Below are 25556 nucleotides of genomic sequence, written 5' to 3'. Positions count from 1 at the left end.
TAACAAAAAATACAGCTAATAATTAACTCAACTCAATTAGAATACCTTGACAAGCCTGCAATTTTTTTAATTTATCATTTATTACTACATCTTCAGTCGATGAGGACATTATAGTGGGTTTTTAATATAGTTGTCACACAGCAATAGTATGGTATAAGGCTCTCATGGGTAATTATGGCTAAGTAGTTACACATGCATGATGGATCTGGTTTGTTTAAAATAAAAAGCATGATACTGCAGATGCTGGAAATGTGAAGGAAAAACAAAATGTTAGAAACACTTAGTGGATTGGGCAGCATCTGTGGACAGAAGAGACATGTGAACATGAAAGTCCAATTCTGACAAATGGTCCAGACCAGAAACTTTAATATTTGCCTGTTCCCACCACATATGTTGCCCGACCTGCTGATCATTTTCAGCATTTCCTGGTTTGTTTGAACATTGTTCAAACTTGAATATTCTTCCAAGAGCTGCAGAACAGCCCTTTTGTGGTCAGCCCCGGAAAAGTCAGCTTTAAAATGATGACAGATTAAATGATCTGAGAAGACTTTAATTTTGCAAATGATGCTGTCCTCATGCTAATAGAAATGGCACGTCACAAGATGTGCCTTTAATCAGTAAAATCAGAACAAGATTGACAGTGAGGTATTGGGTTAGCACTGTGCACAGTGACTGTCAGTCATATGTGAATTGTTGATGTGACAAATGGTCGTCCATTAAATCCGAGTGAGATAGAAAATATCCATCTCCCTGGGGCACTGCCACATAATTAAACACACTATTTTATGTTTTTCACACTTCCACTGATCAACAGCTAGCAAAGGCACTCGAGATATGTTTCCTTGTCATCTCTGAAAGAGGTAATATTCTTTTCCATGCATCAGACAACTCAACAGCTATACAGTATAGTCAACAGCTTAACTTCCTCAGCACAGTAGAGCAAGGTAAACATGAAATCCATTCTTTGCTGTCTAAGTATGCCTTTAATAAGGGGGGTTACTCAGCTCAGTTGGTTGGACAGCTAGTATATGATACAGAAAGATATCAACAGCGCAGGTTCAACCCCCATACTGGCTTTGGTAGTTCATGGAGGCCTGCCTTCTCACCTTGCCCCACACTTGAAGAGTGGTGACCCTCAAGCTATACATCATCAACTGTCTCTCTAATGGGGAGAGATGTCTATCATCCTTTGGGACAATGGCTAGAGCAAAAAGGCAATGTCTTTAATAAATGAGTTTGCTCACAAAAAAATAGTTCCTTCACTGCCCACATTTATAATTTGATATTAGTTACTTTTGCCTGAACCCATTCTGCACACCAGTCCTGGAAAGCATTTATAAGAATATAGGTTCACAGAAACAGGAAACCCTCCAGCCTATTGCATTATTCCATTGAATAAAAATCTATCAAACTCTATCTTGAACATTTCAAATTTCCTAGTATCCACAGCCTTTTGAAGGAGCGGGTTCCAGATTTCCACTACCCTTTAGGTAAAGCAGTGCTTCCTGAATTCACTCCTAAATGACCTAACCCTTCTTGTGGATTCCCTCACCAGAGGAAATAGTTTTCTGTATCTACACTTTCAAATCTCTCTATTATTTTAAACACCTTGACTAGATCACCCCGCAACCTTCTAAATTCAAGAGATTAAAGCCAGGTTTAGGCAACTAGTTTTCATAATTTAACCCTTTAAATATCATTCTGGTGAATCTGCACTAGTTGATCTCAAAGGGGAAAAAATCTTTAAAAATGCAATATTCTTTATGAAAGTTGAATTTAACATAAAATTATTTTTCTCGTTCTTATCATATCTTATTTCTTATGTTTTTCTTCATGCCTTTCTTTCCCTTTTCCCCTCTGTTGAATTTTTGTCTTCTAGCATGATATTTTATTCTCCTTTGGTTTCTTCAGTTTCTGTTAAGTCTTTTTACTAAAGTTTACTTTGTTTATGTTCATTTCTTCTGCATTGTTTAGAATTATTTAACTTTAATTGTGTTGCCTTTAACACAAAGGCCAAACAAATTGTAGGCCATTCGGCCCTTTAAGCCTGTTCTGCCATTCGATGCTGATCTGATTGTGGTCTCAACTCCACTTTCCTGTCTGTAACCCCATAACCCTTGAGTTCCTTGTCTGTCAAAAATCTATCTAACTCAGCCTTGAATAAATTCAGTGACCCAGCCTCCACTGCTTTCTGGGGAAGGGAATTCCACAGACTAACGAACCTTTGAGAAAAAAAAATTCTCCTCATCTCCACCTTAAAAGGGAGACTTCTTATTCTTAAACTGTGTCCCCTAGTTCCAGTCTTCCCCACAAGCGGAAACATCCTCCCAGTATCCACTCTATCAAGTCCCCTCAGGATCTTCTATGTTTCAATAAGATTACCTTTCATTCTTCTAAACTCCAATGGGTATAAGCCGTTCTGCTTACATGGGAATTGGGCATTCTGTCCTAGGCTGTCCATGGAGCTGGAGTCCATGGCAGTGTTAGTGGTGGCAAGAATTAATACTAATGGATGCTTTTGCTAATGGACCAAGAGAATAATTCTTCTGAATTTACCACAACTTTTGTGTTAGGCTAAAGTGGATACCTCATCTTTAGGAGAATTTATATTCAATGTGTAATTAACTACAAACTTTTATTATGTTCTAGGTAGCCATGCAGGTAAATCTCTAAGCTTTTAATGCAATATCCATTATCCAGGTAACTTACTTCTCTTGCTCTTTCTGCAGTGTGGAAACAATCAATGATGGTAACTTTCACAGTCTGGAGCTGGTCGCTGCTGATCAAATGTTGAGCCTGGTGATAGATGGAGGAAACCCAAAGAGCATCAACAACTTAGCCAGACAATCCACACTCAACATAGACTCCCCTCTTTATGTTGGAGGTATGGTGGAGTTCCAGTATATTACTTAAATTTACACTGATGAGGAAATTCCTTTCGTAACTCTGTTTTATGTAATCCTTCACAGTTCCAGCTGAAGAGCAAAACTTCCTGTCAGATATTAGGGTATTTCACCCCATTTTGTTAAACTCAAAAATATGTTAATAATAAAACATAAATTAAAATTGGTGATTACAGAGATGTGTTTAATTAATAAAGCAGAAGTTTTTTCGCAATAATTTTCTTCTTAATTTTGCTAAAGGCAAGTGCTGATGGATTAGCAGATTTGCATGTGAGGCAACATTTACCAAAACAATTGCACAAAAATAGTGCTGCATTACCTGGGGCACTGGTTTAGTGATTACACCTGTCTCCTTTACAGATACATTTGCAGTTTAAGTAATGACACTCCCAAGGGCAGCACTCCAGAACACCTAAGCTTTGTGCCTTGAAGTGGTGCGATTTAGATTTTTTGTGATTCTCAAATTTAAAATGTTTTTATCATAATGGACACTGTTCACGTAGTCTCAACTAGAGAGTTAGATATACAGGTTGTTGCTGCTGGGGATCTAAGATAGAAAATACATGGGAAGTATAGGCTTAAAAAGAGAGTGGGAAAAGAATGATTTTAATAATAAGTATTTAATCTTTCAAGGAAATGAACTGTGGAAGATATTTTGACATCAGTTGCAATATGCTTAAATATTACTATGTGGTTTCAGCAATAATACAAAGGTCTATTTGTTGCCCCAGATCACTAACATACTTTTACTTCTTTTTAGGTATGCCCACCAAGGCAAACGTTGCTGCTTTACGCCAAGGACCAGGCCAAAATGGCACCAGTTTCCATGGCTGCATTCGCAACTTGTATATCAACAATGAACTGCAGGACTTCAAGAAAGTTCCAATGCAGATTGGCATTCTGCCAGGCTGTGAACCTTGCCAGAAGAAGATGTGCCAGCATGGCACCTGTCATGCCATTGGCCAGTCCAGCTTCACCTGTGAGTGTGAGGGAGGTTGGACAGGGACACTTTGTGACCAGCAAACCAATGACCCATGTCAGGGGAATAAGTAAGTGATTATGGAGCTTGCTTTTTATCTCTTTTTATTGGCTAAGTGCTCATTTTTGTGCCTACCAAAATAAAATGCAGTATTTTCCCATTTTTAGACTCTAATGGAACATCAAGTGCTCCCAGGCCAGATAAAGGACAGGATCTTTGCAGAGAAAAATTCCCTTTACTCTGCCCTACCAGTATATTTACAACTTCAAAACAGAAGCTATTCCTGTGCCTGTGTGACTGTTTCTAAAACATTCACTAAAAGGATGGGGGGAAGTGCTTCTTCATACATTTATTTTCTGTTTTAAACCCCTGTCTATAGAAATGTCAACCTGTGAACTCCAACTTGTCATCTAAATAACCAGAACATTTCTTTAGGGTTGCATTGACCTAGATTTGTGACTTTCTCACCTTCCCCTTGATTGCTTTTGATTTTGAATGCACTGCAGATTGTACTGTGTCTATTTATGCATCCATTAATGACTTTAGCTCTGAAAGGCTTCACTGAATCTTAACCAAATTTCATAAGTGATTTCACTTCAGGAGACACAAAAGGCTGTGCTCACTGACCTACATTGGCTCCCGGCCCAGCAACATCTCCATTTTAAAATTCTGTCCCTCTATCGCCTCTCCTGTCTCTATCTCTGTAACTTCCTTCAGCCCTACAACCCCCTGAGAACATTACACTCCTCCAATTCTGGCCTCTTGTGGATCCCCCACTTGCTTCATTCCACCATTGGCAGTTCTGCCTTCAGCTGCCAATGCTGTAAGCTGCAGAAATCCCTCCCTAAACCTCTCTGCCTCTCCACCTGTCGCCTTTAAGATGCTCCTTAAAGCCTACATCTTTGACCAACCTTTGCTCATCAGTCCTAATATCTCTTTCTTTGGCTTGATGCCAAGTTTTGTCTGATTACACTCCTGTGAAGCTCCTTGGGATGTTTCACTATATTAAAAAAGCAAGCTGGTGTTCTTAACTTCCTCTGTGCACTATCTTCAATATAGTTGTTAACATATTCAAATAAGTTGGTAATCTCTTTGGCCAGGAATTTTGTGTAGCCCCCTGAGGCGGGGTCGGAGGTGGGGTGCACTATGTATCCCGACGGGTGGCGGAGTGGGATCGAAGGGTCCGTTGTCTCCCCATCGCCAAGCAATCTTCCCGGGGGGGTGGGATAGGCCGCCGACATCTTTCCCGTCCAGAGGCCAATTGAGGCCCTTAAGTGCCCTATTAACTGACAATTAAGGGCCTCTTCCTGTTGCCACTGGCATCTTACCACTGGTGGGGGGGGTGGCGGGCGGCTTGCCTCCGCCACGTGGGAAGGATGTATTGTAAAACGAGGCACCCTCCCTGCGGGCTTGGGGGGTTAGGGGCATCCCTCCTCCATGGGCAATTGATGACCCATAGAGGAACCCCCTCCGGGAATCAGTTTACCCCCGGGACCCCCCCCCCCATCTCTCCCCCGGACTACATGACCGCCCCCCACCTCTCCCCTTCACCTGGGCATTCCGGACTGGCCCCGGCGACCCTGCCTCACTCACCTTGGGTCTGGGGTTCCAGTGATGGACCTGTGTCTGAGACCTCTGCAGTACCGGCAGTGGCCACTGCTCACAATGGCGCTGCTGATACTGCTGAGCTGCCGCCCTCTGATTGGCCAGCAGCTTCTGGAGGCGGGACCCCCGTCTTTAAAGGGATGGGGATCCCGGCTCCTGAAACTTTGATTTTAAATGACCGGAGGATCGATCCGGATGGGATCCGAAAAGGCAGAGGCAGGCTTTCCCCCACTTGTTTTGTCCCGGTACTGGGAGCCCTGCCTCCAGCACAAAATCCAACCCTTTATTTTAAACAAGTTAACAACTAGTTAAAATAGGCAAGATTATATGTGTTCTTGATAACTGCTAATAATAGTAAATAGATAAATTTAAACCTACAATTTTTAAAAATCTTGTCCATGCTTCATTATTTACCTAACCTTTAAAACTTGTTAATTTCACACATATCAAACATTTCCAAATTCTTATTGGTGGGACTTCACACTCACAGGTATTGTTTAACATAGCTTGTGGAAACAATAACGTAAACACATTTTTGTTAGTTTTGGGAGTGGGATATATTGGGCTTAATATAGCAAGCTCCTGTGTACTTACTTTCCATCACTTTTTGACTGCTTTTTCAATAATATCCACAGTCCCCTGCAGCATCACGATTTGCTGGACATTTTGTAACTCCTACTGTTTTAAGTTTTGTTTTGTAAACTGTCCAATTGCTTTGTAATCTCCCACCTTCCACAATGCTCTCACCCTACAGCTTGGACAGACTGGGGTTCAGACGTTTGCAAGTGGCAGACTCACTGCATGGAATCTCTGCCAATCTGTTGTCTTCTCTCTCCCCAGATAGAGAATTCTGTGCCAAATGGTTCATTGAGAGTCTGAACTTGAGACTGATGCTGTGAGAATTTAAATACCATTTGAGACTGGGATTTGAACCTCTGTAAATAGGAGTCCAGTGTTGTGTCCTTAGTCTAAGTGGAGACCTTTATCACAGTTCCATATGATTTCTGGATTAGTTATCAGAAACAAGTCATATACTTTATGTTTCCTGTTTCCGTACACTGGTAGATAAGTCCATTGCCGGGATTTTATCTTGACGACGGGACTCTCAACCACTGGCTAAAGCTGGCAAGAGCCCCGTGTTGCCTCCTTAGGGAAAGCCTGCCAAATCAAGTGCCAATTAGGTACTTAACTGGACAGCAGCGGACCTTACCTGGGATTGAGGAGCCCGATGATGGAAATCCCACCTGCTAAGAGCTGCCAGCCAATCAGAGGCTGGCAGCTCTGTAACTGTGCCTGCTGCCGGTAATAGACTCACCTGAGGCTCTGGAACCCAGGCCATAGTAAGTCAGGTCAGAGGGGTTCCGCGGGGTGGGGGTTGCAGGGGAGTTGTAGGGGGGTCAGCAGCAAGGGCAGGGGATGGCTGTCAGCGGGGCACCCCCCCCTTGTCGATGACGGGTCCCTCGTTCAGGCACTTAATACCTTTTAATGAAGGACGCCCCCCCTCCCCCCTTTGCTGGAGCCAGCAAGCAACCCTCATGGGTTTGCTTGGTGTGCTCCCCATGCGGTGACAGGCCCACCGACTGCCTGGCTAATTCTGTCAGTGACAGATCGATGCTCTTAATTGGGCATTAATTGCCCTCTTAAGGGCCTCAATTGGCAGCAGGACGGGAAGGCCATTCAAAGGCCTTACTGCTCCGGACTTAATTTGAGTGGCGGGAAGGTGGCAGGGCTCCCCCCTCCAGCCACCATCCCACATGATTTTATGCTCTCCCCACCTCCAAATCCACCACAGGAAAGAGTATAAAATTCCCACCATGTTTTTCTCATGTTGCTTTGAAAGTAGAAATTAACTAGGTAATAATGAACAAGAAGCAGTGTATCACAATAAAATGCAGAGTTTTGAGCAGACTAGAAATCATGGCTAAATAATGCCAATAAATCATCATTATAGTTCATTATTGCTCCTGTCGAATTCCCTGAAAAACTGAAATCCAATATTCAAATCTGTAGTGAATGCCTCTAAAGTCAATCATATTTCTAGAATGCAGCTGTGGTACTGAATGTATTTACAAATGATCAGGAAATGAGTAGTAAACCGTAACTTTTCACAAAGTTTATTATTAAGATGATTCGCTGTGGATTCACAAAAGCATCTCTCTCGTGTTTCACTGCAGCCTGAACATCAAGTGCAGCAGATGCTAATTGTTCCTTTGAGGCATATTGGAAACATAATCAAGTAATCTAAACAAATGATTTACGTGATTACTACACCCTGATGGGAGGAATTTGAATTGCTTCAAACAGGAAGTAGTCCACTGGAATTGTCATGCCTCAGTTTTGCTCTACTCGCATATGTGCATTAATACTGGTAGCAAATAGATGATATTTTAGTTTTGAATTGCTACCAGGTGTTGTAAAGCTACTATACTAAATGTATAACATTTACTTGTTCCTCAAAATCATTGCAAATTTACCACGGCTTTATGTACACACCCAATCTTGGAATTTATCAAAATATTAAGAAAAAAAAGTATTTTTGGCCTTAAATAGGCATCTGTATGAAAGAAGCAAGGTATATTGCACAAAAAGACTGGTACATTTCAACTCAGTTATTTTAGTTAGAACACTTATAGCAGCCACATAAATAGTACTATTTTGATTTTTGGATTTAGCAATCTTTGATCCAGAATGAAGATAAACTAGTTTGAATGAAGCAGTTTCTTTTGCCTGAGGAGATCTGTGTGAGTGCCACGACATAAATGCTCATTAGTTGAATGTCAGGGTGTTAATAATGACACTATTTTTCAGTTGATGAGGAAGAATTATTATGCATTCTTGACAACTGTTAATGAATAAAGAGTTTAGATAAAATTTTACAGCACCCAGGACGTAGTAATGAGAATTTTACAAGAATTCTCATCAGAAAAAAAATTCTCGCTATTAAATGCTATTCTGTGAGCAAGAATGGCCTCTGTCATTCTGGCAATCACCACCAACAGGTATGCAGGAGGGAGCTTCTGATCTGTGTAGAAAACTACCTCACCTGGAGGCATAATTTCCTTTTACAATGCTCTACTTCATGCATTTTGAAAAATTGCTCTATGCATAATTCATATGGAATAATGACTGTGATAAAATAGGACATAAATGCATTAAGTAGTGTGCTAGGAAAGGAAATTAAACCCCCAGGAGCTTCAACTGTTGGCCTGACTGGCATTGAGAATTTGGTATTGCAGAATTGCGGGTGGGGAATTCATACTATACTACCATGGCACAGCATACTAGAAGTGCTCCACCTCTAGACCGTGCAAAGCAGATGAACAGGTAAAAACAAAGATAGCTGAAAATAAAAATGTGACCTAAATTTTGTTGACTCCCAGCCTGAGGATCTTCGGCTCAAGTCTTACAGCTGCCAGTTACTCAAATTTTCCTGCCTCAGTTGTGTGGCTTCACAATCAACCACAGGATGGATGACCATATGGGAGTGAGACTTGCTGTGCAACTAACATGGCTTGCCCACTCTTTGAGTAGCAGAAAGGTGCATTGTGGAACGTGGCAGAAAGGAGAGAAAATAAAATAGAAACTGTAAGAAAAAAGCATTGATTGCATTTGTTGATTATTTAATTGCATTTTAATCTGTTTTTAGGTGTGTGCATGGTATTTGTGTGCCCATCAATGCCTTCTCATACAGCTGTAAATGCCAGATGGGTTTCAAAAATGTACTGTGCGATGAGGAGGAGGAGCTCTTTAACCCCTGTCAGAACATCAGGTGTAAACATGGAAAATGTAGGCTTTCGACTGTGAGCAGGCCTTATTGTGAATGTAATAGTGGATACACTGGAGAGAACTGTGATAAAGGTATGGGCAGTTTTTTTTAAAGTAACTTTTTGAATGTAGGTTTGATTGTTTGCCTGCATGCTTAAATCATAGCCACATTTTCTGAAATGTTGTGATTTCAATCCACAATTAATTTTGGGCTGTTCACCAATTGTTTTCCTTAAGTTTCCAATATTGTGAAAGCAATTGGGGCAGAAATTAACTATTTTCATTGCTTTTGTATTTTTGTGCCTGATTTCATTCCTCTGTCCAGAAAGATGCCCACATTGTATGTTATATAAAATAAAACAATCTAAGGAACATCAATACTGAACAATATACTTTTTCAAAATAATGACGAACCTATGACAGAAATGTTTTTCATCATTCATTGTATTCCACACCCACAAGTTGAAGTCTGATGTTTCTTTCAGAAGCAGCTGTTCTTTGCTCTGTGAGAGTGTCTGCAAAGTGTGTTTTCTTCCCTACTTTTTGAATATTAACATTATTCTGCATACCTTCTAGCTAAATTGTACTAAATGCTGACAATGGCCATCATTGTTTCCTAGATTACACTTTCAAATACTAATGTTTGTGTTGCTATAAGCCTCGGTTTAATTCAGTTTTCATATTATGAGATTTCGTTAAATGAATTCAAAAGCCCTTCATTTAAATAGGTTTCATTTATCAGCTTTAACCTCACTGCTGTTTATCTCACTTTAACATTTCTATATCTTCTTGGACTAAGCAGCCAAATCCAATGATTCTGCACTTAACCCTAGTACAAACTCTACCTCTGACCTCTCAGCTTCAACTGACCAATCACAGCACCTCTTGCAGGTGAGATGGATGGGAAAAGGGGTGAATCGTTTCTTTTTCTCTCTCTCTCTTCCTGCTAGTTTCCCTTTCTAAAACCCTTTGTCTTTTTTATTCACTTGTTTGAATCCAATAAAAGCTATTTCCACCCCATGATTCTGAATCAAAGCTTTTCCCTGCCCTTTTACCTCATACAGTGTGATTTTCTTATTCTACTGGTGTAAGTGTTAAAGCATGCAGTCAGTGATAGTTATTCCCATGTCTCCTTGTTGGTTCATGTTTCCATACGAGATGACTGGAGACATAGTCAATAAATAAATAAGTCTGTACAGTGTTACAAAAATCAATCCTTTTGTATCCATAGCAACTGATGGAAAAACTGCAGTGCAAAGGGAGCTTGTGCTTGTCATTCTTGATGTATATTTGAAGCTACAAATTTTTATTGTACAGCACCATGTTTTCAGTCTCTGGTTAGATTAGCATTTACCACTGCTATAGTCCATCCAAAATATATTTAACAGAAATAGCAATACTTGGTATTAAAATAAAACGCCCAGTTTTATTCCGCAAGTAAAGAAGAGTTTGTAAGTCACAAAGTTCTGAAGCTTTCCCTCACAAGTGGAACAAACTGGGTATAAACTCATTCTGACTGGGAATTTTGCTTCCATAAATACGTGTGAGGATAACTTTGTTTATGGTTTTATAATATTTTTTTAAAAATATTTCAAGTACTGAAATCTTATTTCAGGTTCCAACATGTCTTTTTTTTAGTCATCAGTCATGGAGTTTGTCTGAATAGTCAGTTTATAATTTTATACAATATGGAAAGAAGCTCTGCTTATGTTCCTTTCTTTCTTCAGTCAGTTATAAATCTTATACTTCGATCATATAGCTGCCAAATGTGACAGACTACAGTGAAGGAAAAGTGACTTTTTATTTGTTCTTGAGATGCAGGCAATGCTGGCAAAGTCACCTTTATTACCTATCACTAGTTGTGCTGATAATTGATGTGTTTGCTGGGGCATTTAGAATCAGCTTACAAATCACCAGATTTATTGAATTAAATTTCAGTTTCCCGCAATGGGATTTGAACTCCCAACCTCTAGTTTACCAGTCCAGTACTGTATATCTCTTTCTGTGTGGTGACACGGGAGCACATGTAGACTTCCAACAGGTAATGCCTGGTGCTGGAATGCTCCCTCCATAATTGATGGTGCTGAACTATAAATAATATAACAGCCTAGTTAAGGGAGTTTCTACTTTCCATTCAAATTATGCAAACATTTTATTTCCTGTTTTGGCAAATGTGGAACTTGCATAAGTGGCCAAACCATTTAGACATAAGCTAATTAGTGCTGCTGATTTAAGACTATGCACAACCCAAGAAACTAAATACATTAATTGGATAGTGTCATTACTAGAAGTAAATCAGAAGTAATAGTTATTCCATTCTTATTTCCAGAAATCTCCTGTCGAGGGGAACGAATCCGAGATTACTACCAGAAGCAGCAAGGCTATGCCGCTTGCCAGACAACCAAAAAGGTCTCGCGGTTAGAGTGCAGAGGCAGATGTGACAACGGACAGTGCTGTGGACCTCTGAGAAGCAAGCGACGGAAATACAGTTTTGAATGCACTGACGGCTCTTCATTTGTGGAGGAGGTTGAGAAAGTTGTGAAATGCAGTTGCTCACGGTGTTCTTTGTAAAAGCTTCAAATGCTCACCCTTTTTCAAAACAGTGTGCACCTGGTGACAGTGTGGGACGTATTTTGCATCCGTGGTGGAGATATTTGAATTATATTGTAAAATACAGAACAGACTTATTTTTATTATCAGAAAATGACTATTTTCTTCATTTACAAAAATGTTTCAAATCCTTTTGACTGAAGGTTGTTGCAAAACACATAAAAGCATCTGTCAGAAGCCAAACCATTTTGGATTGGATTTTGACTTTTCCTGAATCGGCGAAAGGAAGCTTTCCATATTTTGACATCCATTGGACAGAAAAAGCGAAATCCAAAGGAGGACTCTGCCACTGAAAGTGAGTGATGTCCACTTGAAGAAGATGACAAGCTGCCAGTCATGTCAGTTCATCTTTGAAACAAGGACACAGATTTAACTGTGCTGTAAGGAAATGAAACCAAGAATGTGCATCGATGAAGAAGCCCTGGAACTTCCGCTGTCATTTCATAGCTTATGTGAACAGTCATTTTCTTTTCCCCAGTATAATGTGTACATTAGCATATTCGAGCTTACAAAGTGTTTTAGCAAGCCTTGTTTCCAGTATTAATTCTTTGTAATATAATTATAAATGGGGGACTATACAACCAATAGATAATTGATGTATGGATTACTTAGTTGGATAAAGTTTTGTGGTTTTCTTTTGAAATGAGTTTATGCAGTATTCAAGATATCATTACGAAGTATTTATTGTATCGAAAAAACTTGTACCTAACTTTGCTAGATCTTCTCTTTCACTCCATTTTTGAATCTTTAATATATATTAATTTATATTTCGTCCTCATATTTTTGTATGTTAAAAACGTTAAAAAAAGATTGCAGTTTTTTATTTTTATTTTTTGGGGGGATAGAGTAACTAACAATCTAGCATGTCCTCTTGGGGTGAATTGTCTTATCTTTTTATTCAGTTGTGTTTCCTGTAATGACCAATGACATTGCTTTGGTTTACAAAGACTGGGAAATAACCTCAGCCTAACGGTGTCAGATATAACAAACCAGTGTATATTTTGTGAATTCTGCTGAATTTGTACCTTACCTTGACAAACTAGACTTTTTGTTATAGAAGTGATTTTTTTCACCCCACCCCCCCACCCTTCCCCTGAACTTTAGTAAAGGTAAATTAAAAGACATGCTATTTCCCTGGCAGATGGACAAGTTTTTACATATCAGGATATTGTTTGGAGTTCCTCAGCTTCCTGATTGACTGTAAGGTTCAGAATTGTCTCCTTTTCTTGACTATTGAAACTATATGTCAGCCCTTTGTTCTCCTACAGTAACTTGTTGCTGCTAAACCTCAGATTTAGAGTTGATAAATTTAAGTAGTTGGGCTGTGCTCTTTAAAAATTAAAGACTGGGAATGCCTGTGTAAATACAACTCAGTTTCCTTTGATTTCTTTCTTTTTACAACTGGTTAGATGTACATGTTGACTGATATCGGTAATGCTACTGATGTTTGTAAATTAAATCAGATATTAACTTCAGTTGGGTTTACCCTTGCATTTATTGACTGGTCATGTAGTACCTTACTTGTTGATAAAAAGAAAATGCTAAACCTACTTTTCACCTCATTCCATCCTTGGTTATTCTGAATAGATTACTAGTTTAATAGTTTGAAGGGAGAAGCATAGGGGTAGAAATTCAATTTAGTTCACCCATCTATTGAGCATAAAATCAGCATAAAGGAGATATATTTCAGGTTGCGATCTCCCCTGGAAGGATTCTGACCGCCATATTAGATCAGGCTAGTTTTAGTTGTTTGGGGTGGCTGCCTGAAAGCAGAGTCCTCATTAAATTATTAAAATAAGGGTTCTACACTTGTGTCTTAAGCCCTTTTATCCCAAATTTAACTGTTGTCACGTGGAATTCGCTGATTCTTTATCCTGCCCAGATTTCTTGGCACCAACAATAACATAGTAAGTTGCACCAGCTTTATTTAAAGGGATCCTTGTCTCCATTCAGGTAAGTTTCTGGCTCGGCTTTCTAGGTGGCTTCTAGACTTATAGGCCTTTTATTTGACCGTGTTGGCTTCTGTTGCTCTTTGGAAAATTTTGGGGGAGTGACATTTTGGAGGCACAAGATTAACTCAGTGCAGCAGCTTCACCACATAACCTATGAAATTGCAGGTGTGCTACTTGGTCTGCCATTGGGGTGGAGGAGCAAGGAAGAGAGCAGAGACCTACAGCTGCTGGCTGAAGAAGGTGAAAGACAAGAGGGTAGAGGAGGCTTACATCACATGGGTCTTCTATAGTTAAGCATCCTACCTCAGCTTAACTGAGGAGCAGGGTTTGCGGCAGCTCTGCTTCACTAGGGAGGCTGTGACAGAGATATGTCACCTGTTGCAGCTTCAACTGCAGCCCAGCACTATGCTACATGCAATACTGCCAGTAGCTGTAAAGGTAACTGCAGCCCTAAATTACTACATCACAGGGTCATTCTAGGCTGCAGCAGGTGGCATCAGCAGCGTTAGTCTATTCGCAGTCCACTGTTGTATCAGATACCCTCCTCACTCGGCAGTACAAATTTCTCATGTAGGCAGCAAAGCAAGGAGAAAGAGCTCTGAACTTTGCCACAATTGCAGGCTTCCCACAAGTGCAAGGTATAATCGACTGTACCCACATAGGCTTTGCTCCATACAAAGAACCTGGCATCTTCATTAACAGGAAGGGCTCTCTATTCCGTGAACGCGCGTACAACTAGTATGTGACCATAGGCAGTGCATCATGCAGAACTGCCTGGTTTCCTGGCAGTATTCATGATGCAATTATCCTTTGCCAGTGCTCAGTCTGGGTGGAAGAGTCAGACTGGCTGCTTGAAGGTAAGGGGTATCCCTGAGTACATGGATCATGATACTTCTCAGGAACCCGAGTACAGAGGCTGAGGAGCAATACAATCGGAGTCACACCTCTACCAGAGTTCTGATTGAACAGACAATTGACAATTTGAAACAGAGGTTCCATTGCCTGGATAGATTTGGAGTCATTCTTCAGGCCAGTCTGAGAGTCCCCAGATTCAAGGTGGTAAGCTGTATGCTACATAACTTCACTCTGAAATGGGAACAGCCCTAGAGAAATCTGAGGAAGGTGTGGAGATACAACAACATGAGAATTATGAGGAAGCCAAGAATGAAGAGGAAGTGCAAAAGCTAAATATGTCAATAACTTCCAGAAATCTAAGGCAATAAATAATAGACAAACGAGTTTTGTTGAATTACCATCCCCACCACTCCACCTCTGCACCCCACCCCCGTACACCAACAGTCCTACCGCCATACCCAGTCCTTGCACTCATCAGATGAATGCCCTCAGACTGTACAAACTGCAGCACTTCATTGGCCTCTGGGGCAGGCTGGTCCAGCCAGCTGTTTGACACCACATGGCTTGAGAGGGTGGCAGGGGATAGGCATTCTGTTATTTTGAAAGAGGACAGTACGTACTCCCATGGGCTGTTAAGTGGCAAGTAACATTCATGCCACACAAGTGCCAGGCATTGACCATTTCAACAAGAATCTAACCATCTCTCCTTGATATTCAATGGCATTACCATTGCTGAATCCCCCACTATCAACATCTTGGGGGGTCACCATTGCCCAAAACTGAACTGGACCAGCCACATAAATGCTGTGGCTACAAGAGCAGGTCAGAGGCTCGGATTTCTCTGGCGAGTAATTCACCTCCTGTCTTCCCAATGCCTGTCCACCAAGTCAGGAGTATGATGGAATACTCTCCACTTGCCTGGATGAGTGCGGCTCGAAAAACGCTCAAGGAGCTTGACACCATCCTGGACCAAACAACCCGCTTGATTGGCACCCCATCCACAACCTTCAACATTCTCTCCCTTCATCACTGATGCACAGTGGCAGCAGTGTGTACCATCTACAAGATGCACTGCAGCAACTCCCCAAGGCTCCTTTGACAGCACCTTTCAAAGCCACAACTTTTACCAACTAGAAGGACAAGGTCAGCATGGCTTGAGAGTGTGGCAGGGGATAGGCATGTTGTCATTTTGAAAGAGGACAGTACGTACTCCCATGGGCTGTTAAGTGGCAAGTAACATTCACGCCACACAAATGCCAGGCACTAATCATCTCAAACAAGCTAGAATCTAACCATCTCCCCTTGACATTCAATGGCATTACCATCACTGCATTCCCCACTATCAACATCCTGGGGGTCACCATTGACCAATAAGTGCTGTGGTTACAAGAGCAGGTCAGAGGCTGGGAATTCTGTGGTGAGTAACACACCTCCTGACTCCCCAACGCCTGTCCACCATCCACAAGGCACAGGTCAGGAGTGTGATGGAATATTCTCCACTTGTCTGGATGAGTGCAGCTCCAATGACACTCAAGAAGCTGGACACCAACCAGGACAAAGCAGTCCACTTGATTTGTACCCCATCCATGACCTTCAACATTCACTCCCTCCACCATCGACGCACAGTGGCAGCAGTGTGAACCATCTACAAAATGCACTGCATCAACTCACCAAGGCTTCATCGACAGCACCTTCCAAACCCACAACTTTTACCAACTAGAAGGCCAAGGTCAGCAGATGTATGGGAACACCACCACCTGCAAGTTCCCCGCCAAGCCACACACCATCCTGACCTGGAACTATATCGCCATTGCTTCACTGTCGCTGAGTCACAAATCTGGAGCTCTCTTCCTAACAGCACTGTGGGTGAACCTACACCCCAAGGACTGCAGCAGTTCAAGAAGGCAGCTCACCACCACCTTCTCAAGGGAAATTAGGGATGGGTAATAAATGCTGGCCTAGCCAGCAATGCCCACATCCCATGAACGAATTTTTTAAAAGCGCCACTCTCATAAGATTGCACTGCAGCCCTCCTACTTCTCTGCGCAAAAGCCAAGTGCAAGAGTGATGTGAAGGCTTGGAAAGCCCTACAATATTTTTCGTCACACTTTGAAAGTCAGTGGAGATGCTGGAACCCAGAAACTACATGGTAGCAATCTGAGCTTCCATCAAAACCTGCCACCAGCATCTCCATCACTGTGGAACCTGCTGCAGTTTTCATCAAGCTGACCACACGCTCAATGGTTGAGGACTTGTTTCCATAACCTTCTCAAATACCTCACACAAGTTGGATCTAGACTTCCTTCTGCTCTCCAACAAGCTAGTTGGCAGGTAGATCAATGTAATCAGAAGTTGGTGATCTGGGCCCTTGAAGCCAGCATCTGTGCTCTCTCCAACAGGGCTAGGATGCAAGCTTGCACCCTGGTGAACTTGTTCCTGGGCTGCATTATCCTCCTCCCCTTGTGCTGGGTGAATCACCATTTAACAGACCCTCCAAACTGTACTGGATGCCAGTTTCTGAGCTGGTGTCTGTGAAAGTAAGGTCAAGTGACAGTCTGCGCTTCGGAGAATCACGCAGTCAAGAAGTGCGATGATACAAGTCATGGACTAAAACTGAAGAGTTATAAAGACTAACTTTGTCTTTTAAAAAAATGGACCTTTCTTGTAAAAAGTGAACAATGCTCCAAAATGGTTGTCACAAAAAAAAAGGGCTTGGCCTTTGTATATACAAACTGTCTGACAGGGACAAAGGAAAATCATCAAAGCTAAGATGTGTCAATTGCACTGATCCTACACCCATCCTAAAGCATTCCAGAATTGAATGTCTTCTTCTGAAATAATAAGGTGTGAAGTACCCACGTCCTGGGCCATTGTGCAATCACCATGGGGAAGAGACCAGAGCATTTCCTACCAGGAGGCGAGATGTAACACAGCTTTACCTTAAAAAGTAGCCTAGAGAGAGAGACACTCCAGAAGGAGAAAGAAGGAAGCATCCAGAAGCTTGTTTCTGGCAAACCAGAAGGCACATGCCCTGCTGCAGAATTCTGCATCCACACTATACAGCAGTGAACTAGTAGTGATCCACTGACTTCAACTGAGATTTCAACCAAGAGAGAAATCTACAATCACCTCAGACCTGCAACTAAGGAGAACTCAATTTCCAAGAGAATCCAGCAGGTTTACCATGACCTCCCCCTAAACCCATTGCCCACTTATAATCGCTTACCCCTTTTTCCCTCTCTGTACAAAGAATATACAGCACAGAAAGAGGCCATTTGGCCCAACCAATCTATGCCGGCATTTATACTCCACTTAAGCCTCCTCTCATCCTTCCTCACATACCTGTATCAGCCTAACCCTCTATTCCCTTCTCCCTTATATGTTTATCTAGCCTCCCCTGAAATGCATCTATACTATTCGCCTCAATCACTCCCTGCGGTGGCGCGTTTGACATTGTCGCCACTCTTTGGATAAAGAGGTTTCTTCTGAATGCCCTATTGGATTTTGAGGTGACTATTCTGTGTTGATGGCTTCTACCGTTTCTCTTCCCCAAAAGTGGAAAGGTTGGGCTGAATTTTTGTAGAGATGCGGAAATGGCATACCGGCAATTTCACACTCCTGGCCAGTGTGCTGGTCTGTCAGCATTATCTCTCCTCTGGCCTATTTTGAAGGAGGTTGCTTCTAGGGAGAAGAATCCATCAGCGGGTAGCCATCAGCGGGTAGCCATTTAGGCCAATTAAAGTGCCTATTCAGGGCACTCTTCACATATTGTCTAGAACTTTCCAGACGGCATACCGGCACTCACGAAGGCTGACGCCCATCAGATGGATAGAGGCGGCTTCCGGTGGCAGACCTGGGATGCCAGCGATGCCTCATTTAATTTCACACCCCCCCCCACAGCCATGATATCCGGAGGGACACAGCTGCAGCTGCAGGCCATCCTGTGGAGGGGCTCCCCCTCCACAATGCTGGCCTGGCAGCTGTGGCCGCATTTTATTTCTAAATATTGAAAAGTCTTTAGAGGATGCCTCCATCTTGAGTTGCCCTCACATTTGCTCACCTACTTCATCGTTGCCCACCTCTGATGGTAGGGCTGCTGGACTTCCAGTGCAGGATGCCCTACTATTGGTCCTCCAGACTCAAGATCCCACCACATGTCCTTAATTGGACAGGGCTCCAGGAGGCAGCTACTTAATTGGCCGTCTCCTCCAAAATCTCTCTATGGGTCCCGTCACTGGCATTTGTGGGTTTTTGACCAACAATTCATCCCAGTGATGCAATCAGGACATGAGAATGAAAATCCCACCTCTGTGTCTAATCTACCAAAACCTTTCAGAATTGTAAACACTTCTATTCGGCCATCTCTCAGTCTCCTCTATTTAAGAGAAAAGAGACCCAGCTGTTCATCCTTTCCTGATAGGTATGACCTTGCAGTTCTGATATCCTTGTAAATCTTTTTTGCATACTCTCCAGTGAGTCTATGTATGGCAACCAGAACTGTACACAGTAATCCAAGTGTTACCTAAACAAGGTTTGATACAAGTTTAGCATAACTTCTCTACCTCTTTGCACGGAGTGATCGCAGAACTGAATGCAAAGTTAAGAGAGTGCTGAAGTGGGTAATTTGGTACAAGTGGGAATTCAGTGCGGAGGGGGAAGGAGGTGCTGCTTTGTTTTGCTTCCAGTAGCTGGTAGGTTCTTTTCTATTAGTCTTAAGTATATTTCTAGATAATAGTCTAATAAATAGAGGCATGGCAGTCCTGTGGAATGCACATCCTGCTTCATATGGGAACTCCAGGATAATTCTCATGTCCTGGTTAACCACAGGTGGAATTGAGTGAGGCAATTAAGAGCAGGAATGGAGATATGGGGGGCTGGAGAACAACAACGGACTCGCCCGCCTGGAAATCAGACGTTGTGATGTCAGTTCCAGATTTAGACAACGGCAGGAAAGCTTCAAGGGGGCATTGCCACCCTGACGCATCGGGACTGCCATTTAAATTGTTGAACAGGTTGTTGTAAGACATTAGCATGCGATTGATTGTGATTCAATGGGGTGCTTGGCACTAAGTGAACGGCGGGTGGGCCTCACGTGCCTTTGGATCCTCGGCTGTTAAAAGGTGTTGTCACCAATGTGAGACCTCAGTGCCACGATGGTAAGGCAGCATGATGAGCACTGGATTGGGGAAGGCGGGGAAGCAGAGGTCATTGTCAGCCTGCAGTGCTGTCAACTCTGCATGGGTGGGCTTGTCCCAGGTGGCAGTGCCGGGTTGCCATACGACTGGGTGAGAGAGCCAGGTGCCCATATTACTGGGTGCAGGGCTGGCTCTCAGCAAGGGTGGGCACTGAGGGCCATTGTCGTGTAAGCCAAGGGGAGTAGCAAAGGCAAAGATGCCAAGGCAAGTTCGTCTCTACAAGGACATCGCTCTGGTGGCCTACTACTCAGCTGGCATGGGTCTCATACACCCTGTCTTTGTGGAGACCCATGGCGTGATGCAGCGTCTCTGATGGAGGGAGGGCCAGGAGGCAGCTGCACCTGCCCGTGAAGCTCCAGAATGGGAGCAGCAGCAGCAGGCCAGGCCAAGAAGGGCCCATCTGCATCAGAGAGTATAACAGACTCGACTTAGCTTCCTCCAAATGTCTGAGTGGCAGTGTCAGTGAAGACTGCAGCTCTCCAGGGAGGTTGTCACCAACCTATGTGACTTCTGCAGGTCGAGCCGCAACCTATGGGAAATGGTGGTCACTCTATGCCAGTGCCCCTGAAGGTCACCATGGCATTCAACTTTTACGTGTCTGCCTCTTGCCAGGGATCCACCGCTGCATCAAGGAAATGACTAATGCCTTGCTCAAGAGAGCTGGCAACGATGTGCGCTACTGGACGGACCATGACTGTCCGGCAGAGAGGACCTTCGGCTTCAGGGACATTGCTGGATTCTCCCAGGTGTAAGGTGTGATAGATTGTATGCATGTGCCCATCAAGGCTCCAATGGAGCAGCCAGACGCCTTCATCAACAGGAAGGGCTTCCATCCCATCAACGTTCAACCACCTTAAATGTTTTCTGCAGCTGTGCACCCACTTCCTGGGAAGCAGACATGATGCTTACATACTTCATCAGTTCCAGCTGCCACAGCTTTTCAGGCCTCCCGCTTGCTGTCAGGGTTGGATTCTTGGGGATAAAGGCTACCCATTGAAGATATGGCTACTGACACCTGTGAGGAACCCTCACATTGCAGAGGTACAACACGTGCCACTGCTTCACCCTAGTGACCATCAAGCAGGCCATTGGGCTGCTGAAGATGATATTCCAGTGACTAGATTGATCCGGTAGAGCCCCTTGGTCTTCCTCAGTGAGGGTCTCATGTTTCGTGGTGGTCTGCTGTGCTCTGCACAATATAGCACTGCAGAGGGGGAAGGTCTTGCATGAAGAGGGCATGACTGATCGCCATTCCTCATCCGACGAGGAGGATGTGGAGGAAGCTAATGAGCAGCCAACACTGGATCATGAACCCCTTGCACTGGAGGCCAGGCACATTGAGCGACGGGCCAGGGAGGCAAGAGACAATTTCTTACGTACCCACTTCCAGCCACCAGGATGGCCTCTCAGAGTGAACTTAATAAAGACTAACCTCAACGCATTCAGTCTGTCACCTCCTTTCTATCTTGATTCCGTGCCTAGCGCCAAGCCTAACCATGCTTTTTTCACATCTGAGACACTTATCAAAAGAGGGCTGTGCCTACACTGGCAGCCCAATGAGGTGAAGGCAGCATCTCACAATTGAAGCATGAAAGAATAAGTATTTTCAACAATGAATGTGAACTGTAATAATGATAGAACTTTATAACACAAAACAAATGGCAAATGTCAATCACCCGTGAAAGCCCAAGTGTGTCTAGGTGCTTTTCTGAATACATTTATGAGTGCTTCTACGAGGCATGACACCTACACCCCCACCCCCCACCCTCCAGCCCTGTGATATCAGCTGGGCTGGAGGCAGGCTGCTGATCAGGCTGCCCCTTGGCCTGGGATGACTTTGGTAACCGTCCTCTAGCTGCCTGAGGCCTGGAGGGCCCTGGCTGCCTTAGAGTTTCTAGCACTGGTACAGGAGTCTCCTCAGACATTGCGGCTACTGAATCTGGGCTCACTGGCAGAGGGGCTGAGGAGCCGGTGTCCACACTCAGAGCGCCCTGAGAGGCTGAGAGGTTAGCCTCTCCTCCTCCCTTTCAAGGCTCACTTGAACCTCCCTGCTGACCGGAGAAGGACAAGGACCTGGAGAAGACTCCATGTTCCTTGATCTTCTCTTGCCTTGCCACTGCTGCATTGAGCTCATGGCCAAGGCGATGGTGTACAGGTCTGTGCGCATTTGTGGGATCTGGCTCTCCATGAGAGTCTCCAACCTCTCGATGGAGGAAGCCATGTGCTCACATGCCTGGGAAGTGGCAGCACTCATGGCATGGATGGACTCCTCCATCATCGGCTTATGGCAGCTCCACCAGATGTTGCTTTACCTCTCTCTGCAACTCCAGCATGCCCTGTGCTGTCGAAACCAGAAGCGCTTGTCATCAGCCGGGGGCTCAGCAAGGGACTGGCCACACACAGTCCTCTGACTGTCAGACACCTCGGCTGTCACAGCCTCAGCCTCAGCCTCAGCCTGCTGCTCGGGTGTGTGTGCGGTGCTCTCAGCAGCTTGTGACCCTGATCCTACAGCCGAGCACAAACCCACCAAGGTGAAAGTATCTGCGATAGTGGAAGGCACAGGAAAGTCATGTGGCGGTGCATTCACTGACCGATTCTCTTCCACCTCAGAGGTAGATGGATGTACCTCTTTCACTGGAGCCTCCTGTGGATGACGCCCTACATGAGAGAACACAAACATCTGAGGGTTAGGGTGTGCAGATCTTGTCATGCCAAAAATGCTTGGTGTGGATCTCCAGATGTGTGGTGGATGTCGAATGAAGACAATCTTCATTCACTTGGGCAAAGACTCCAGACTCATTATCTGTTCTTGAACAGCTGCCATGGGCCCCTGCTAGCTTCAGTGCTTCCTCCTGAGCCGTGGAAAGAGGTCAGATAGCAACTATTCCTCCAGCAGTCCGCAGGTTCTCCCTGGCATTATGAGCCAATTTGTCCTGCAAGTGGAAAGAGGAACATAGTAAGACTTCCCAAGAAGAGCAAAAAAACAGTTCTGCTGAGGCAGCCCCTCGTCCCCTGATGGGCTTTCCTACATAGCTCCTCCCCACATCCGCTCTCAGCAGACATCATTGGGCTGAGCTGTGAAAGAGGTGGCCTGTTGCCGAAATTCATCCATGAATCTGCCAGGATGTGTCGATGCCTAATCCCCTAGCCATTGTCTTTGTGGTGGCTCCCTCCCCATTTCACGCTGCCTCCCGCATCGCCACATGAAAGCCCCAAAAAGGAGAGAGATGTTGAGCACTCTCCCTGGCAGAGCAAAGTAAGTCATTAACTTCCTTCTTGTACTGGACCCAGTTGCTTTGGTGACCCCACGACTGCTGACGTCCTCTGTAATCTTCCCCCAGGCTTGCTTGGTCAGGCGGGAGGATTTCTTCTTTCCATCCCTTGGAAAGAGGATCTCCTGCCTTTCCCTTGCAGCCTGGAGGAGAATCTCCAGGGAAACATCAGTAAACCATGGGGCCACCCAGTATCTTCTGCCTGACATGTTCCCTCTTTGCTTCTAGAGAGCTCCTGGCCTTTTGAGGCCTTGGTCAGCAGTAAAGGGACTTCAGGCAGGGGGGGTCACCAGTACAGCAGAACAAGGACTCCATGCAGGGGGTGAGGGGAGGGGGTGGGCTTGTCAGCAGCACAGCAGCACAGGGTCTCCAGCCGGAAACTTATTTGCAACGATCCAAGAGGAATACTTTTTGTTTGATTGGATGGTTATTTTGGAGAGATCAGTGTGTGTGTATACACTGTACAAGCTTCTTGCCTGTCACTCTAACACAGTCTGCAACTTAAAATACTGTCTGTAAAAGTAGACAAAAACCTTCTTAAGCTTTCATACCTGAAAGCAGTTTTTGGCTTTTCACCATCCTTTTTCTGTTTACCACGTCACCATTGTGATGTCCTCAGGACTGGAGTGAGGTTTAGCCAGGTTTGGTATAAAATATGGAAGACAGAGACTGGGATAGAAGCAGGAAGCTGTTGAACATAAAGGTTTCTTCTTTATTCTGTTTTACTTTCACTATCCCTTTGCAAGCATGTGTGTTCCACAGCTGCCCCAAGTGTAGCAATTGCAATTTCAAAACACTACAGGCTGAATTTTATATTCCCGCTGCCGAAGTCGGCAACGGGTGAAAACAATGGTGGCCCGTTCGGACAATCCACATGTCGCAGAGCCACCGCGTTCCCAAGTGCGGCGGCTCATTTAAGTAGCCGGAGTGGGCCGCTCCCTCCTGATCACATGGAGGGTGCGGGCTGTCCATCCCTGGCAATGGCGTCAGCTGCCTGTGCGCAGGCGCCGATGTCATTTTTAAAGGGCTTTGAGCCCCACCGGCTAATTTAAATATTTAACGCTAAAGTGAATTAAAAAAATTAAATACATTAATTTCACCCATCTCTCACCCCCAAATAACAATTAAATTGATTACTTGCCCTCTCACCTCCCCCCCCTCCCCCGCCGAACACTTACCTTGAACACCTGGCCTCCCCCCCACAAAGTGCATAAACTTGAATCTAAAATTCTTTCCACCATCCCCTACACCAATGATGTTACTTTGACCCCTTACCCCACCCCCGCACTAAGAAACTTACCTCCTCCCCCCTCCTCACAAGTGTTCCACCTCATTTCTACAAACAGGACAAATCAAATTGGTAAAAGTAGTTTGGAGGATGGGTTCATGGAATGCATTTGAGACAGACTTCTAGAACACTACGTTGTGGAAACAACCAGCAAACCAAGCTATTTTCGATCTTCTTTTATGTTGTGAGAGTGTTAATATGTGATCTCATATTAAGGAATCCTCTGGAAAAGAGTGATCATAATATGATATAATATTATATAGATTTGAGTGTGATGTACATAAATCTGCAACTAGAGTATTGAACTTAAATAAAGCCAATAGGCATCAAGGGCAAGTTAGCTAAGGTAGATTGAGAAATTAGATTAAAAGGTATGACAGTAGATAAGCAAAGTCAAACATTTAAAGAAATATTTCATAATCCTCAACGAATCTACTTTCTACGTAATAAAAACTCCAAGGGAGAAGTGATCAATCTGTGGCTAATTAAAGAGGTTAAGGATAGTATCAGATTAAAAGAAGAAGCTTATTAGCCAAGAAGAGCAATAAGCCTGAGGATTGGGAATGTATTAGATACCAGCAATGGATGACCAAAACATTGATGAGGAGGGAGAAAATGTGGTATGAGACCTTCTACAAGAAAGTTTAAAAGAAGAGAGTCATGGGCTTCGAAGATGTTGTTGAAAGATCCTTGGCAAGATGCTGCAGTGCATCTTGCAGATGGTACACACTTCTGCCACTGTGCGCAGGTGGTGAAGGGATTGAACGTTTAAAGTTGAGGATGGGGTGCCAGTCAAGTGGACTGCTTGTCCTGGATGGTGTTGAGTTTCTGAGTGCTGTTGGAGATGGACTCATCCAGGCTAGTGGGGGGGATTCCATCACACTCCTGACTTGTGCCTCGTAGATGGTGGAAAGGCATTGGGGAGATAGGAGGTGAGTTACTTGCCCAGGATGTTGATGCTGGGGGATTCAGCAACAGTAATACTATTGAAGGTCAAGGGGAGATGGTTAGATTCTCTCTTGTTGGAGATGGTCATTGCCTGGCACTTATATGCACAATAACACAAGAAATAGGTGCAGGAGTAGACCACATGACCCATCGAGCCTGCTCCGCCATTCAAATGATCATGGCT

At 43.8% G+C, this 25556-nt stretch overlaps 1 protein-coding gene across 1 annotated transcript in view; it reads left to right on the top strand.

Annotated features, from left to right (window-relative positions):
* The window catches only part of slit2 (slit homolog 2 (Drosophila)), a 503804-nt gene extending 490485 nt beyond the window's left edge, over window positions 1–13319 (top strand). The window contains exons 33-36 of the mRNA XM_068037597.1: window positions 2730–2884; window positions 3664–3952; window positions 9134–9345; window positions 11582–13319. Coding sequence (XP_067893698.1) covers window positions 2730–2884; window positions 3664–3952; window positions 9134–9345; window positions 11582–11823 — 898 coding nt within the window. The 3' untranslated portion in view covers window positions 11824–13319. The remainder of the gene's footprint in view (window positions 1–2729; window positions 2885–3663; window positions 3953–9133; window positions 9346–11581) is intronic.
* The last annotated feature ends 12237 nt before the right edge of the window (window positions 13320–25556 follow it).

This window comes from Heterodontus francisci, chromosome 1 (assembly GCF_036365525.1).
Source record: "Heterodontus francisci isolate sHetFra1 chromosome 1, sHetFra1.hap1, whole genome shotgun sequence".
Classification (NCBI taxonomy): domain Eukaryota; kingdom Metazoa; phylum Chordata; class Chondrichthyes; order Heterodontiformes; family Heterodontidae; genus Heterodontus; species Heterodontus francisci.
The sequence above is the reverse complement of the archived record's forward strand: the minus strand, read 5'-3'. Positions and strand labels throughout refer to the sequence as shown.